Source organism: Trichosurus vulpecula, chromosome 2, assembly GCF_011100635.1.
Source record: "Trichosurus vulpecula isolate mTriVul1 chromosome 2, mTriVul1.pri, whole genome shotgun sequence".
In the NCBI taxonomy this organism is placed as follows: Eukaryota; Metazoa; Chordata; class Mammalia; order Diprotodontia; family Phalangeridae; genus Trichosurus; species Trichosurus vulpecula.
In genome coordinates this window covers 70,985,623-70,999,308 of record NC_050574.1, presented here as the reverse complement: position 1 = coordinate 70,999,308, position 13,686 = coordinate 70,985,623, and the positions used below count along the sequence as shown (strand labels likewise).

General features: G+C 53.7%; 2 protein-coding genes across 2 annotated transcripts; one reads left to right on the top strand and one right to left on the bottom strand.

The window, feature by feature from the left end:
* Positions 1–75: 75 nt before the first annotated feature.
* Positions 76–8,168, bottom strand: LOC118839567 (myotubularin-related protein 9-like). Its single transcript, XM_036747043.1, has 11 exons — positions 8,106–8,168; positions 7,581–7,796; positions 6,739–6,847; positions 6,445–6,570; positions 6,120–6,293; positions 5,507–5,727; positions 3,265–3,426; positions 2,356–2,497; positions 2,045–2,265; positions 474–625; positions 76–387 (listed from the first exon to the last, which is right to left on the bottom strand). The coding sequence occupies exons 2-11, from the start codon at positions 7,760–7,762 to the stop codon at positions 287–289; spliced, it is 1,590 nt and encodes a 529-aa protein (XP_036602938.1). The 5' UTR covers positions 7,763–7,796; positions 8,106–8,168; the 3' UTR covers positions 76–286.
* A 1,409-nt stretch (positions 8,169–9,577) lies between these two features.
* Positions 9,578–11,386, top strand: FAM167B (family with sequence similarity 167 member B). Its single transcript, XM_036746540.1, has 2 exons — positions 9,578–9,936; positions 10,817–11,386. The coding sequence occupies exons 1-2, from the start codon at positions 9,673–9,675 to the stop codon at positions 11,090–11,092; spliced, it is 540 nt and encodes a 179-aa protein (XP_036602435.1). The 5' UTR covers positions 9,578–9,672; the 3' UTR covers positions 11,093–11,386.
* Positions 11,387–13,686: the final 2,300 nt, after the last annotated feature.

Sequence of the window (13,686 nt, the reverse complement as noted above, 5' to 3'; positions counted from 1 at the left end):
GTGGGTTGGGCAGGGCTTACCGATCAATAGGGCCATGCCCATCCCCTTATCCCACTGAGACTCCAGGAGACAGAGGACAAGCACAGGTCCATTTATTGTCAGCTTGTTCTTCTACTTCAAGGCCTTGGAAGTACCTGCAACTGAACCTTGGAGCTGCTGGAATCCATGCCTACCTAGCCTTTCATTGTTTCAGGCAGCCAGCCAGGGACCCTGGGGGCTGGCAAGCCTGAAGCAAAGACCGGATGTGGGGATTTGGAGCAAAATCCCCTCCCCAAGACTGGAAACTTCACAGGCTGTCCACCTCCTCTTCCTCTGTCACTATTTTCCAAAGCTGTTCCCATGCCTCTTGGGCAGGCTCAGGTGGTCGAGTCCGGCGTAGGAAAAGACCTGGGATTGGGAGTGGGAAGGAAGCCAGTTACAGAGCCGAGCCTGGACCGAGTGATGGCGGGCAGAGCGGGGGAGGGACGCCTTACCTGGCCACAGCTGAAGGCTCTGGGGCTCCACCGAGGGCCACAAGGCCAACGGATTGGGCGAATACATTGGGTTACAGAGTCTCTTTCGCTCTTTGGATTGGTTCAGACTGGACCACAGGGAGTGGGTCTTTGTCTTCACTTCACACAGGTACCTGGGCAGGGAGCAGAGTAGATTAGACAGGTTTTTCAGAGCCCTGTAGGGTTGAGCTTCCAAGGAGGGAGGCCAGCCCCTGCTTTTGAGGGGGCCCATTCACCTGCCCTCTCAAAGGGGCAGAAATCAAGTCAGCCCCAGGCCTGATGGGCCACATGGGTAGGAGGTTTGGGGGAACTGGAGGCTGAGTTAAGAAGGCACAGACAGCTAAGTGCAGTCCCCACTTTTCCATCCAGAAGTACGAGGACGGACGCCAGGGATCATGCAGCAGCTTTTTGTAGTGTGACTGGCAGTGTTTCCCAGCAGAGAAAGCCTTGAACATGGAGTCGGGAAACCTGGGCTTCCCTCAAACTCCAATACTTAATAGCTATGAGACCTTCCCTCCTCTGCAAAATGAGGGTGAAGCTGCCCTCTGCCTACCGGGAGAGGTGGCTAAGAAAGCCCCAACACCTCTAGCTCTTTGCCTTCCTTGCCTTCCTCCTGGCACCCCTAGGAGGTCATAGTCAGGTCATCTGCCCTGCCCCCCTCCTTTATTGATGAGGAAATAGCCCCTTGCCCCCAAGGTCACACAGTAAGTAGAACTGTGGGGAATGCAAGTCAGTATTGGCCTTATATTTGTTGTGTGGTTGTTTTTAGTCGTGTCCAACTCCTCTTTGTGACCTCATTTGGGGTCTTTCTATAGTGGTCTGTCATCTTCAGCTCTTTTTATGGATAAGGAAACTGAGGCAAACAGGGTTAAGTGACTTGCCCAGGGTCACCCAGCTAATAAGTGTCTGAGGCTGGATTTGAACTCAGGAAGAGTCTCCTGACTCCAGTCTTGGCTCCCTAGGCCCTGTGGCGCCACCTAGCTGCGTTCATGTTACAGATGAGAGAAGTTTATGTACTGCTTTGAAGATTTGCAAAGCTCTTTCCATAGGGACGATCTCATTTAATTCTCACAACAACCTTATGAGGTCAGTATTCTTCTCAATTTGCAGACTGAGAGATTAAGTATCTTGTTCCAAGTCACACTGCAGATTAGTAGCACAGTGGTCATTGGAACTCGGGATTCTTTCCATTGCATCAAAGTAACTTCTCTGGACTTCAGAGGGCCAGAGCTGGGTCCTTGTTTGGGTGCCCTCTGAGGCCCCTTCCTGCTCTGCTCCTGTGATGCTGTGATTTGTGGCTGTTTGACCTTTAGCCTGTTTTCCTTGGGCTATGACACCAAGCTTGGCTTGGCAGGGACAGGGAGGAGAGAGCAAGCTTTGGGTGGAGGGGGCTCCCTGGCCCCACATCTGGGAGTGGGTTATAGGAGAGAGCTGAGCCGGCTCCATTCAGAGAAGGCTTCCTGGAGGAGCTGAATTGGGGTTTGGAGGTGGGAGGAGCCTGCTGCATGAACAGAAGGGAGTTGGGTAGGAGGGCCCAGTCCAGCCAGTCTCACCTCTCCTTCTCGCTGTTGCAGAGGAAGGTGCCAAAGGGCGAGGCATAAGCATGCTCAAACAAGGCCAGCAGCGTCCCTTCCCCAAACTCCAGGGATAGCGGGAACTGACGGCTCAGCTGCCACACACAGTCCAGGAAGAGCAGGAAGATGGGTGCCTCATGCTTGGGGCGGCCCTGGGCATAGGCCGAGTGGGCACAGCGCAGCTGAAAAGGGTGGCCAGCCTGGGGAAGAGGGCAAGGGCAGGGGTGGTAAGGAGGAGCCAGCTTTAGGAAGATGCCCCAATAATGTGGACCGCCACTGGGGCCTCTTACCTGGATCCATTCCCGTTCCAGCAGGCTTTGGAAGCCACGCATTGTTCGGCACTTGGGATCCAGGATGAGCTGTGTCAGTGAGGTCACAAGGAGGGTGGCATCTGTGCCCTCAGCTCCATGTACCAGGATACAGATCCCTTCCCTGTGTGGACCCAGGAGGCTCCATCAGCAGCAACCCCCTGCTTCCCTATGGGGTCCTTCCCCATACCCAACCCTGACCAGGGTGGTTCTGTCTGGGGGTGATAAGGCATATACCTCAAGAGGTTACACTATAGTGTATAATGCAGAAGACAGAGAAGGCAAAGTGCTCTAGGGACATTTGTGGAGGCGCAGAGCCCTGGGAGAAAGCTTCATGGAGGGGGCTAGCATTGACCCCATTATCCACAGCTCCTCTCACACCCTTCCCTGCTCTCCGTTTCCATGGCCACTATCCTGGCTCAGGCCCTCTCATCTGGACTATTGTAATGGCTTGTAACTGGTCTCTTGGCCTCCAGCCTCCCCTCCACAGTCCATCCTTCCTAAGCTGCCCAAAATGGGCTGACACATGCCTGACCAGCCCACTGCCCTGTGTAAAACTCAGCAGCCCTCTGTGGTCCTTTGCCTGACGTTTAAGGCCCTCCCTGGTCTGACCTTAACTTCCCTTTCCAGATTGATTTCACACCATGCCCCTTCCTATGCTGTTCTGGTCAGACTGGAGGGCTGGCTGTTCCCCAGTTTTACTCCTGTTTGCTAGCATTGCTGGAGGCTGGGCTTCCTTTGTGGGAGCATTCCCTTATTTTGGAGGCATTGTGCCATTGCCTGGGGGTGGGGGGCGGTTCTCATCTAGTGTCTGGTATAGGATGGTAAGCTTAGGGCATGTCCCTCCTCCCAGTAGTGTCTGACATGGTCCCCCTGCCCCATGGGACTTACCTATCCATGCCCTGGGCTGCCACGCAGGCAGTAGTCAGTGCTTCCTTAACATATGTCAACCACCGACAGCCATCTAGCCGGCTGAGCCATCGATCCATGTTCAGTGAGGGGTCTGTACAGGCCTCTACCAGACGCACAAAACTGTCCTGCAGGGGCCGACCCCTGCGGGGAAAGGCAGATTAGTCACCCCCATCCCCAAACCTGAGAAGCCTGCTCTTCCAAGGGAGCCCCAGCACACCTATCTGCCTCCTCCATTCTGATTGTCCAGGCTTGCTATCTTAGGTGCTGCCTCCTCTTGGGCACTCATCCCTAATCTGATGACCCCTGAGCCTCCTCAAGACTGCTCCAACTCATCCAACTGTACCCTACATCCTTGAACCTCCGAATCAGCTTTCCTTCCAATCTGCTAGCTTTTCTGAGATGAGGCACTCCATCTCTTGCAAACTTTTACACTGCTGGTAACTCCTATCTTCCCCCCAAATCTCCAGGCCAGGAAGAGGAATAAACCCCCTACTCCCCTTGCAGTATTCTAGGTGGTATGGTGCATGGAGGGCCAGTCCTGGAATCGAAGATCTGAGTTCAAATGTGGCCCCAGGGGCAGCTAGGTGGTGCAGTTGCTACAACAGCCCTTTAGTCTGGAGGACCTAAAATTCAAAATCCAGCCTCAGACACTTAGTAGCAGGGCAAGTCACTTAACCCTGACTGCCTTTAAAAAAAAAAAAAGTGGTCAGACACTACTAGCTGTGTGACCCTGGGCAAGTCACTTGACCTCTGCCTGTTTCTTTACCTGTAAAATGAGAATAATCGTAGCACCTACTTCCCTAGATTGTTGTGAGGACCAGATGAGATGATTGTAAAGCACTTAGCGCAGTGCCTGGCACACAGTGAGTGGTATATAAACGTTAGCTTTTATTAGTATTTATCTGACCTACAGTTGAACCCTCCATGTGCTCTTTCCCCATTAGTGTGGTTGCCTCCAATCAGAATGTGAGCTTCTTGGGAACAGGGACTGTCTTGATTGTCAATGTTTTTTCAGTGATTCATATCCTGACCCACCCAGCCTCTCAATAACCTTTTGTGATCTCTCTGGTCAGTACTTCTCTCTTCCAACCTCTGTGTTCTTCCAGCTTTTTTCAGTGAGTTTTATACCTGGCTTTTGGGGCCCTTAGGTGGTGCAGTGGATAGAGCACTGGGCTTGCAGACAGGAAGACTCATCTTAAGTTCATATCTGGCCTCAGACACTAGCAGTGTGATCCTGGGCAAGTCACTTAGCCCCGTTTGCCCTGTTTTCCTCCTCTAAAACGAGCCGGAGATACTCCAGTATCTTTGCCAAGAAAACTCCAAAGGGGTTCATGAAGAGTCAGACACCACTGAAAGAACTCAACAACCACCATCCTGGCTTATGGTTGTCTCCGTCCCATCTCCTGGGATCTTCTAAAGGGCTCTCAGATCTAACAGTGTGGCCACACAATTCCTCCACCTACTCCACCCTAGTGACTTCCCCCTCCACCTGTCTAACAGGATCTTTCTTCAGATCCTACCACCTTTCCTTTCAGAATGATACCACTTTGAGAAGTTTGGAATTCCACTCAACAACCGCAAGTGGAGGAGAATCCACTCACTTCTCCCACACTAAATCTATTCCTTAAGCCCTGCTTAGGTCTTTAGGCCCCTCCATCTCATCCTCCCCTCCCTGGTCTGATTTCGTTTTCTCCAATGCTCGCTTCGACCTAGTGCACTATTTGTTGCTCATTTCTCTCCTGGACTTCTCCATCATGCCCTAGGAACCTCTTGGTCCTGCTAGATCACATCAGCCCTAGGCTGAACACCTCGGCAGTACCCTCTGCCCCTGGGTCCCTCTGATTGGAGGGTGGGGAGCTCACCTGAGGAGAGCCACCTACCTCTTCATTCCCCACCTGGGTCCATACCCCTCCCCATGTACCTCCCCCCACCTTTCAGCTTCCTCTCGTGTGGTGTTATCCCCCATTAGACTGTGAGCTGCTTGAGGACAGGGACTATTTTTTCATATTTGTTTTCTCAGCTCTTAGCACCATCCTTGGCACATAATAGGCGCTTAATAAATGTTGGTTGACGTCTGGCAGTAGAACTACCACCTGGATCCGTAGTCCCTGTATCACAAATTCTTATCCAAGCATAAAGCCCCGTCATCCCATGTCTTTGCTTCCAGATCAGTTGAAGACATCATGAGGTCGAACTGAACTCGTAACACTTGGCTATTTACCTCTCTAGGGGCCGGTGCAGCCGCTTCCAGCCGGGGTAGGCGGCCTTGGCCTCCGTGCCGCCCCCGGTTATCCGGGCCTGCTTGACCGCCTGAGCCGAGCGGGTGTCCAGTACTAAGCCCCACCCTCCGCCCAGGGCCAGAGCTGCCTTCAGCAGCCGCTCGTCCTCCGCACAGCGTCGCCGATTGGCCCCCTGCAGGGGCTGGCTGGAGCGGAGCATCACCTTGGGGTGGGAGGAGTGACCCAGCTTAGGGACCATCCCCTTAGGGCCCAGGTGTAAAGCCACCCGAGTCTACTGCGAGTGAGAGGAAGGTGGGAGCTGAGGAGGCTCAGGATACCAGGGAGAATGCTGGAGGTCAGGTCGGGTAGGGGCAGGCTTGGAGTCCCATCTGGGGACCTGGAGGGGCTGAAGGTGTGACAGGGCAAAGCCTAGGCACGGCGGCGGGGGTGGGGTGAGGCAGGGATTCCACGTGGGAATGGGGCGTGGAACGGGTACCTGGACGGAACCAGTGGAGGAACAGAGTGGGGACCAGGCTGGGATAGTTAGGACTGGGCTATGAGCAGGGTTTGGGGCTGGGAGCAGAGCGGGGGTCCGGGAGCCGTTTCCAGACTCACTGTTCCGTTGATACTATGATAGTAGCAGAGCACTGGGAAGCGGCCACCTTGGCGAAAGCGGGCGCTTCGTGCCAGAACCTCGTCCCCTATGTCTCGGGGCACCACCAAGGCTGGCGGGTAGCTGGCGCACACGGAGAAGTCCTTGTTCACTGTGCTCAGGCGCCAGCCGTTTGTCTGCAGGAACGGGGTTGGGGTGAGGGACTCTCTCACAAGCTCACATCCCCGGAAGGCTCCCTCCCACCACAGCAAGGAGCGCAAGCCCTTTCCCACAGCCTCCTCAAGTTCCTCCTGCAGTTACCCTCAAACCTCCGTCACTGGCACCTACCTCCAGGGCCACCTGCTGATAGAAGTGGTCCGGGGGATGCAGGTACTCGGCGTCTCCCAGCCTCAGGCTCTGGGGCCTGTAGAAGAATGGATAGGAAGTGGTGACAGATTCCAGCGAGGACAAGGCCTTGAGGAGAAAGGCAAAAAGCACTTCTGGGGACCCCAGGCTCGATATGCAAAACCTCTTCATGCTCTTGCTGACGTTCTCAACCCTGCCACCCTCTGCCCTCCTCCCCCCACTTTGGCAGTACCCAGGGGTGGATTTGCTGCCCTAATCCCTGCACGCCCTGCCTACCTCGATGGAGCCAGCGATGTCCAGAGTCTCCTCCAAGCCTTCGATCTCCAGCTGCAGAACGTTCAGGTCCTTACATTTCAGGGTGATGGTGCCCGAGTTTCCTGCCACCCTGCGGGAGGCGGGGGTGGGGGGCAAGAGTCAGTGGGCTAAATGAACACGTGGGAGCCAGCGGGGAGAGATACTGGTTTAGTATAGGACTCAGGTGCCAATGGAGGGTCACGGGGTGGGGGGAAAAGGGGGAGCTAGTATGAGAACAAAAGTTGAGAGACACGCAGGGAAGTATTGAACACAAGACAAGTAGGACATGTGGGAATCAGTCAGGAAAGGGGACCCACGAGTCAGTGGGGAAAGAGATCGGAGAGGTCTTTGGGGAAGGAGACACTGCAGGGTTTATTGAAGGGACACAGAAATCGTGGATTAGTGAGAGGAGAAGGGGAAAAGGAGACATGAAGGGTCAGTGGGATAGAGGGAAGTAGAAGCCGCGTAAGAGAGTATGGCCAAGGGAGCTCAGGTCTCCTTGGATGGAGGACCGAGACCTGACCAGCCATGTGTGCCTTCCTAGCCAACATTCAACACGTCGGCTCTCCGACTGGTTGGCTGGCTCGGTGCCCCAAGTATTTCCCGGCTAAGCAGTTCCCGATCTTCCGGGGATACGCCTCAGCGCTGTTAGCCTCTCCTCCCCCAGGAAGCACCCTCACACACACATACATAGTAGTGTCCCCCTCCACCCCCTGCCACACTCTCTCGATCCTGGCAACCGGCTCCTCTTCCCTGAGCCCAGATAGGACGGTGCCGGGACCCCCTCCCCTCTCCCCTGCGCGCAACTAGGAAGCTCCTCTCACCGCTTTTCCACAGCATCCACGTTGCGCAGCAGCAGCCACAGGTCGTTAGGGGTTCCGTGCCCCGCGGACAGCAGCAGGTGGTGGCTGGTGATACAGAGGGTGCCCCGCACCGGGGACTGCCCGGGACCAGGCAGAAGGAGCGCCTCCGCCCGACCAGTACGGATCAGCTCCGAGAACTCCATCCTGGAAGCCCAGAGCGCGGGGCTTCTGGGGGTCCTGTGGGTGTTGTGGGGCGAAAAGAAGAAGGTCGGGGTCCCAGGGGGCTATAGCCCCAGGACACAGGCAGTCCACTCTGCCTAAAGGAGAACCGGGGCGGGAACCCGAGGATCCGGACGCGGTGGGGAAGGGGGGGGGAGGAACAGGAACTGCCCCCGGGACGGGTGAAGCTTGCAAGATGGGGCTGGTTAAGGTGGCCCCATGAGGGTTCAGGTTCGACACTGCCCTCATTGTGGGGGGCAAGGACATCTCCCTCTTAGATCCTAATTGGGGACTCCGATATTCTCGAACCCAGTGTACTCATCTCACCCACTCCCAGAGCTCTCCTCCCCTTGGCCTTGTTCTGTGAAGTAATCTGCCAGGGAACTGTAATTCATTCTTCTCCTCCATTCTCTGGCTCACGTCAGCCCTTGGCCTTGGAATCAGAAGCCCTGGGTCAGAAGTCCTGCCGCTGATTTTTAAATTACTGCATTTTTGGTATTGTTTTTACATCACAGTCATTCCCAGACACATTCCCCCTCCACCCTCATAACAAAGAAATGCAATTAAGCCAAAATAACATTTTTGACCATGATAGGCAATGTATAAGATATTTTGCCCACCTCTCCAAGGGAAGGGAGGAGGGGGAGAAATGTATTTCCCCTTCCTTTCACTCAACCCTCAGTAAGGGGTCTTTTCCCTTACACTCTTGGAGTCGGTGTGTATGATCTTTCCCTGGCTTTGCTTACTTCCTTTTATATCAGTTCATACATGCCTTCCCATGTTTCTTTGAATTCCTCGTATTCCTTGTTTCTTACAGGGAGATGATGTTCTGTCACCTTCATATACCACAATTTGTTCAACCATTCCCCAGTCAGTGGGCACATCCAGTTTGTTTGTTCTGCCACTAGCTGGTCCTAGGTTCTCAGGCAAGTCCCCTCCCCTCTCTGCTTCTTAATCTCCTCTGGGAAGTGACACAGATGTACTACCTGGTCTCTAAGATCCTTCCCAGGACTTAAATTGAGTCTTCTCTGTTGGGTGCCCTCAGGGCCACCTTAAATTCAGACTATATCTGTCAGTTTATCTGGTGGTCATAGGTTAAGGAGCGCCCCCTGGGGGGCAGTTGGCTCTTCACTTGAGTACCCTGGTCCTTGGTACCACAGGGGAACCCACCTTGAATCCTCTCTAGGCTATCTCCTCCCGGAATTGCATCTTAGACACCTACTCTGAGTATCCCAACCCAATCAGCACCTCCCACTGCCTCCCTCCAGGCTGGGACCCCAAAGCTTTCACAGCCTGTCCTTCTCTAGCCTAGGAACTCACATTCTGCCTCCGTCAAATCTGGGATACTATCTCTGTGACTCCCAGCCAAGTATCCCACACTGTCTACTCCCTCATTGGGATCCAGCACTCTGCCACCTTCCAGGCTGGGACTCTTCATTCTGCTCCCTGATCTAGTTTGGGACCCCACGCTCTGTCCCTGCCCTAAGCTGAGTTTTGGAGATGTCTTCCTCAGTGGCACCTGCTCGATCTGGTTGGGAAAGGTGGAAAGGGAAGTAGGGAGGTGCCAAGCGGCAGAGCCAATGGCCTCAGCAGCTCCCTGGCTCTGGAGAAGTTTCCTTTCAGAGAAGAGGGTGTCTCCTTTTGGGCAGGGACAATTAAATTTGACCCTGAGGCCAGAGAAACTGAGATCCTGCTCCCCCCCCCCCCAACTCCCCTTCCCTTTCCTCTGGGGGTCACGTGAGTTCCCATTATTATAGGATTCCAGGGAAATAAGCCACATGCTCAATCTTACACACTCACCTCCTACTTTGGCATACTTATCCATCTGTCCTTCTCAACACAGAGACAGACATATACATCACACCTCTCTGGTCCCACCAGAGCTGCCATCACCATGTCTCTGGGGTCCCTGGCATTTGGGGCACTGGGAGAGGAGGAAGAGCAAGAGGACTCAGAGACCCTGGACAGCTTGAAGGCACTCACTGCCAAATTAAAACTACAGACCAGAAGGCCCTCGTACCTTGAGTGGACGGCCAGGGTCCAAAGCCAAGCCTGGCGCCGAGGCCATGCCAGGACTGAACTGGGGGAACCAGGCCCCGGAGCCATCTGTGGTTTTCACACTCTGGATGACGCCCTGCAGTGGCTCAGAGAGGAGCTGGTAAGTCTGGGGTGTGGGCGGTCTGGGTGGAGAAGAGTGGCGTGAACTCACCGTCAGGGAGCCCCTATCTAAGGAAGAGATGCATAGAGGGAAGCCCCAGGCTGAGGAAGAGAGAGCATCCTTGTCCTTAGGGAGCCCCAATTTCAGGAAGCCCCTTTTGGGACAAGCATCACAGGATAGTGTATGTGAAAAATATTGTCTTTTGAGTTAGAGACCCTAGTTCAAATCTCTTCATCTGTCAAGTGAGGGACTGGATGATCTCTAAGTACCTCTTTCCTCTCTTGGTCTATGATCCAAAGTTCCCTACAGACTTAGGGGAGGCTAAAGTCTGGGGCGCGGTGGAGGCAAGGAGAGAGAAGGTCTTGTCCTCAATTGTGCAATATTCAATGAAAAGAGTGGGGGTCCCCTCCCCCCAGCCTGGTCCCTTGTAAATAGTAGGTGCTTAATAAAACTTTGTTGACAGATGGAATAGATGAGCCCCTGAGTCCATTCAAGAGGCTGGGAAATAGTACTAGTAGTTGGAAGACTTGGGTCCCAGGACCAACCACTCCCCTCCCCTGATAGTTGTGAGGAAGGGCTTTGTAAATCCTCCAAGGCCATAGCGATGGGAGTTATTATTATCTTTCCTGGAAGAGGAGGAAGAGGAGAGGAGAGGGTGGAGCTGGGCTTGAGAGGAAGGAGGGACCAGGAAGGGCTGAGCTGGACCGAGAGGATTTCAGGGTCATAGAATGTTGGCGCTTCAAGGGGCTGGCAAGCTGCCTAGACACGAATAGACATGGGGGGAGAGGCACCTCTGCCCACAGCATCCCTGGCTGCCTACCCAAAATGGAGGGCGGGCAGCTGCAGCCCTGAATCCCCAGCCTGGATCATTTCCCCCCAGAGGCAGATGCGGGCCCAGGACCGGGAGCTGGCTGGGCAGCTATTACGCCTCCGGTCCCGAATGCACCAGCTGAAGGTGGAACAGATCTGCAGGCAGCACCAGGAGCTGTTGGACGATGCTGAGCTGGAGGCCGAGGCTGAGGGCCTGGGCTTCGGAGAGGCTGCAGAGCTGCTGAGCCCCGGCTCCCTCCGGCCCACCCGCCTCCTGGCTCCCCCGCTCAGGGACATCGGCCTCACCCGGATGAACATCAGCAGGCGCCGGTTCACCCTCTGCTGAGCAGGCAGGCCCCGCTGCAAACAGCTGAGCCTCCCCTGCTCTCCCCACAGGGGTGTCTGACCCCAAGCCTTGCTGCTCTACTGCACTGGACCTGAGGGATGCAGTCACCCTCGGCACAGAGGGACCACGGTTCACTGCCTAGAGGGAGGGAGAGAGCTGTTCAGGCTTCCCAGAGTCAGCTCTCCCCAATTACCTAGATCAGGAGTGGGAAGCCTGCAGCCTCGAGACCACATGTGACCCTCTAGGTCCTCAAGTGCAGCACTTTGACCAAATTCAAACTTCACAGAACAAACCCCCTTAATAAAAGGATTTGTTCTGGAAAACTTGGACTCAGTCAGAAGGCCTAAACTAAGGCCGCAGGTTCCCCAACCCTGACATAGATAAAGGAATGCCCTCAGGGCTTGGGACGGGAACACTCACACTCTCTCAGGCCTTCCAATAAACATGGTTCCAAGCCTGCAAACAGGCTCTCTGGTGTGGTCTCCTCGTGCTACTCCACTACCTTGTCACTGCGGGAGACATAGAGGACACCAGGTGTGCATGTTTTTGAGGGAGGAAATCATGTCTCCGACCCAGAAGCCCCCAGCTTTTCTCTTTCATTTAGCTCTGTGTCTGTTCTTGTCATCTGGTTTTTGGTTTTTGTTTCTCTGTGTGTGTAGCTCTGTTTCTCAGTCTCAGTCTCTCAGAGTATTTCTATCTCTGTGACTCTCTCTCTCTCTCTCTCTCTCTCTCTCTCTCTCTCTCTCCCTCCTTTCTCACTTTCTTTTCTCTTCTCTCTCTTCTCTTTCGCCTCTCTTCCCTTCTCTTCTCTTCTGTCTCCTCTTCTTTCCTCTCTCTCTCTCCTCTTTCTCCTCTCTCTTGCCTTCTCTTCTCTCTCCCTCTTCTCTCTGTCTCTGCCTCCCCTCCCTTTCTGTCTTTCCTTTTGTACACATATCTCAAGTCTCCATTTTTGTCTCTCTCTCCCTCTGAAACTTTTGTTTCTATGTTCACCTCTCTTTGTCTGACTTTCCGTCTTTGGCTTCCTTTCCCTCCCCCATTTCCTGCCCCCCTCACCCGCCTCAGTTGAGGTGAGCAGAGCCAGCATTAGTTTCCACCTTTCAAACCCCAACAATATGTCTGTGGCATCCTCCTCTTTTGTCCCCACCCCCCTCCCCTTTCCTCACAGCTTGGCTCAAGGCAAAGGGGTGGGAGCTGTTTGTCTCACAGGAATGGGTCACTTCAGCTTCGTTCAGCTATGGCAGGGTTCATTGGGTCCAGCTGGGGCTCAGCCATCAGGCTGTCTATCTCTGCCCCTTACAGAGCTGGCTGTATGAGTTGGGGTGCCCATCTTCTGTCAGCAGTGAACCTAGAAGGGGCACATCTTTCCCACCACATTGCCAGTGTCCACTTGGTATCACCAAACAAAAGTCAGTGCTGAAAGGACCCTTAGGGACCATCTAGTCTGAAGGAGTTAGGACAAAATGTGTGGATTTTGGAGTCAGAGGACCTGGGTTCAAATCCTAGCTCTGCCACTGACTACTTGTACAATCTGAGACAAGTAATTTTAATTCGTATGGCTCTATTAGATTGTAAGCTCCTTGAAGGCAAAGGCTGTCTTTTGCTTCTTTTTGTACCCCACAGTGTCCAGCACATAGTAGGTGCTTAATAAATGTTTATTGACTGACTTCCTGCTTCCTCATCTGTAAAATGAATGGTTTCAACTAGATGGCCCATGTGGTCTTTCATCTCTAAATCTGTGATTTCTATTTCCTTTATCTTGCAAAGGCAGAAATGGAAACTCCAAGACAAGATCACATAGCAAGCCAATGGCAAATTAATCTATGTGGAGGAGGGAGTGGGGATGGAGGGAGAGATTACTCCCCTTTGTGAGCCCTCCCTCACCCCTCACTCCCTTCTAGCCCATGTGCTCCCCATGGCCTCTTCTTCACAGAACCCTAGACTTTTCATTCTGAGAAGGTTCCTAGGGATTGTCTTAACTTGTGGTCACCAGACTACCAAGGGATCCGTGACTAGATTTCCCAGGGGGAGGGAGGAAGGGGTTCATGAACTTGGATGAGAAAGAATCATCTTTATTTTTACCACCCTCTAAGTGAAATTTATCACTTCCTTCAATGATGATTAAAAAAACAAATTCAGAGAAGGGGTCCATAGGGTTTACCAGTCTTCCATGACACCAAAAATACTAAGAAGCCCTGATGTAATCCAACCAGCTCATTTTATATTAGAGGAGACAGCCCCAGAGAGGGAAGTGACTTACCCAAAGTCACACAGCTAACAAGTAACAAGAGACAGGGCTTCAACCTGGTCTTCTGACTCCAAATCCAGTGCGATTTCTACTTCACCATCTGTCACCCTCTTTCCCCACCCACATATATTAGGAATTCCCTGGGACCCCCTGTGACCACAGCTCCCTACTATCAGGCCCCTGGATGTTGGGAGGGGCGTGGCTGGCACTGTTGTTCTTGGCTTGTGGTTGAGGGAGGGCCTGACTGGGGTTCTGGGGTTGGCTGCTGCCTTCTTTCTCACTCACTCTCTCAAGAGGAGGCAGGAAGTTGGGGTTGGACGTGGGTTGGGTGCTGAGAAGGCAAATTGAG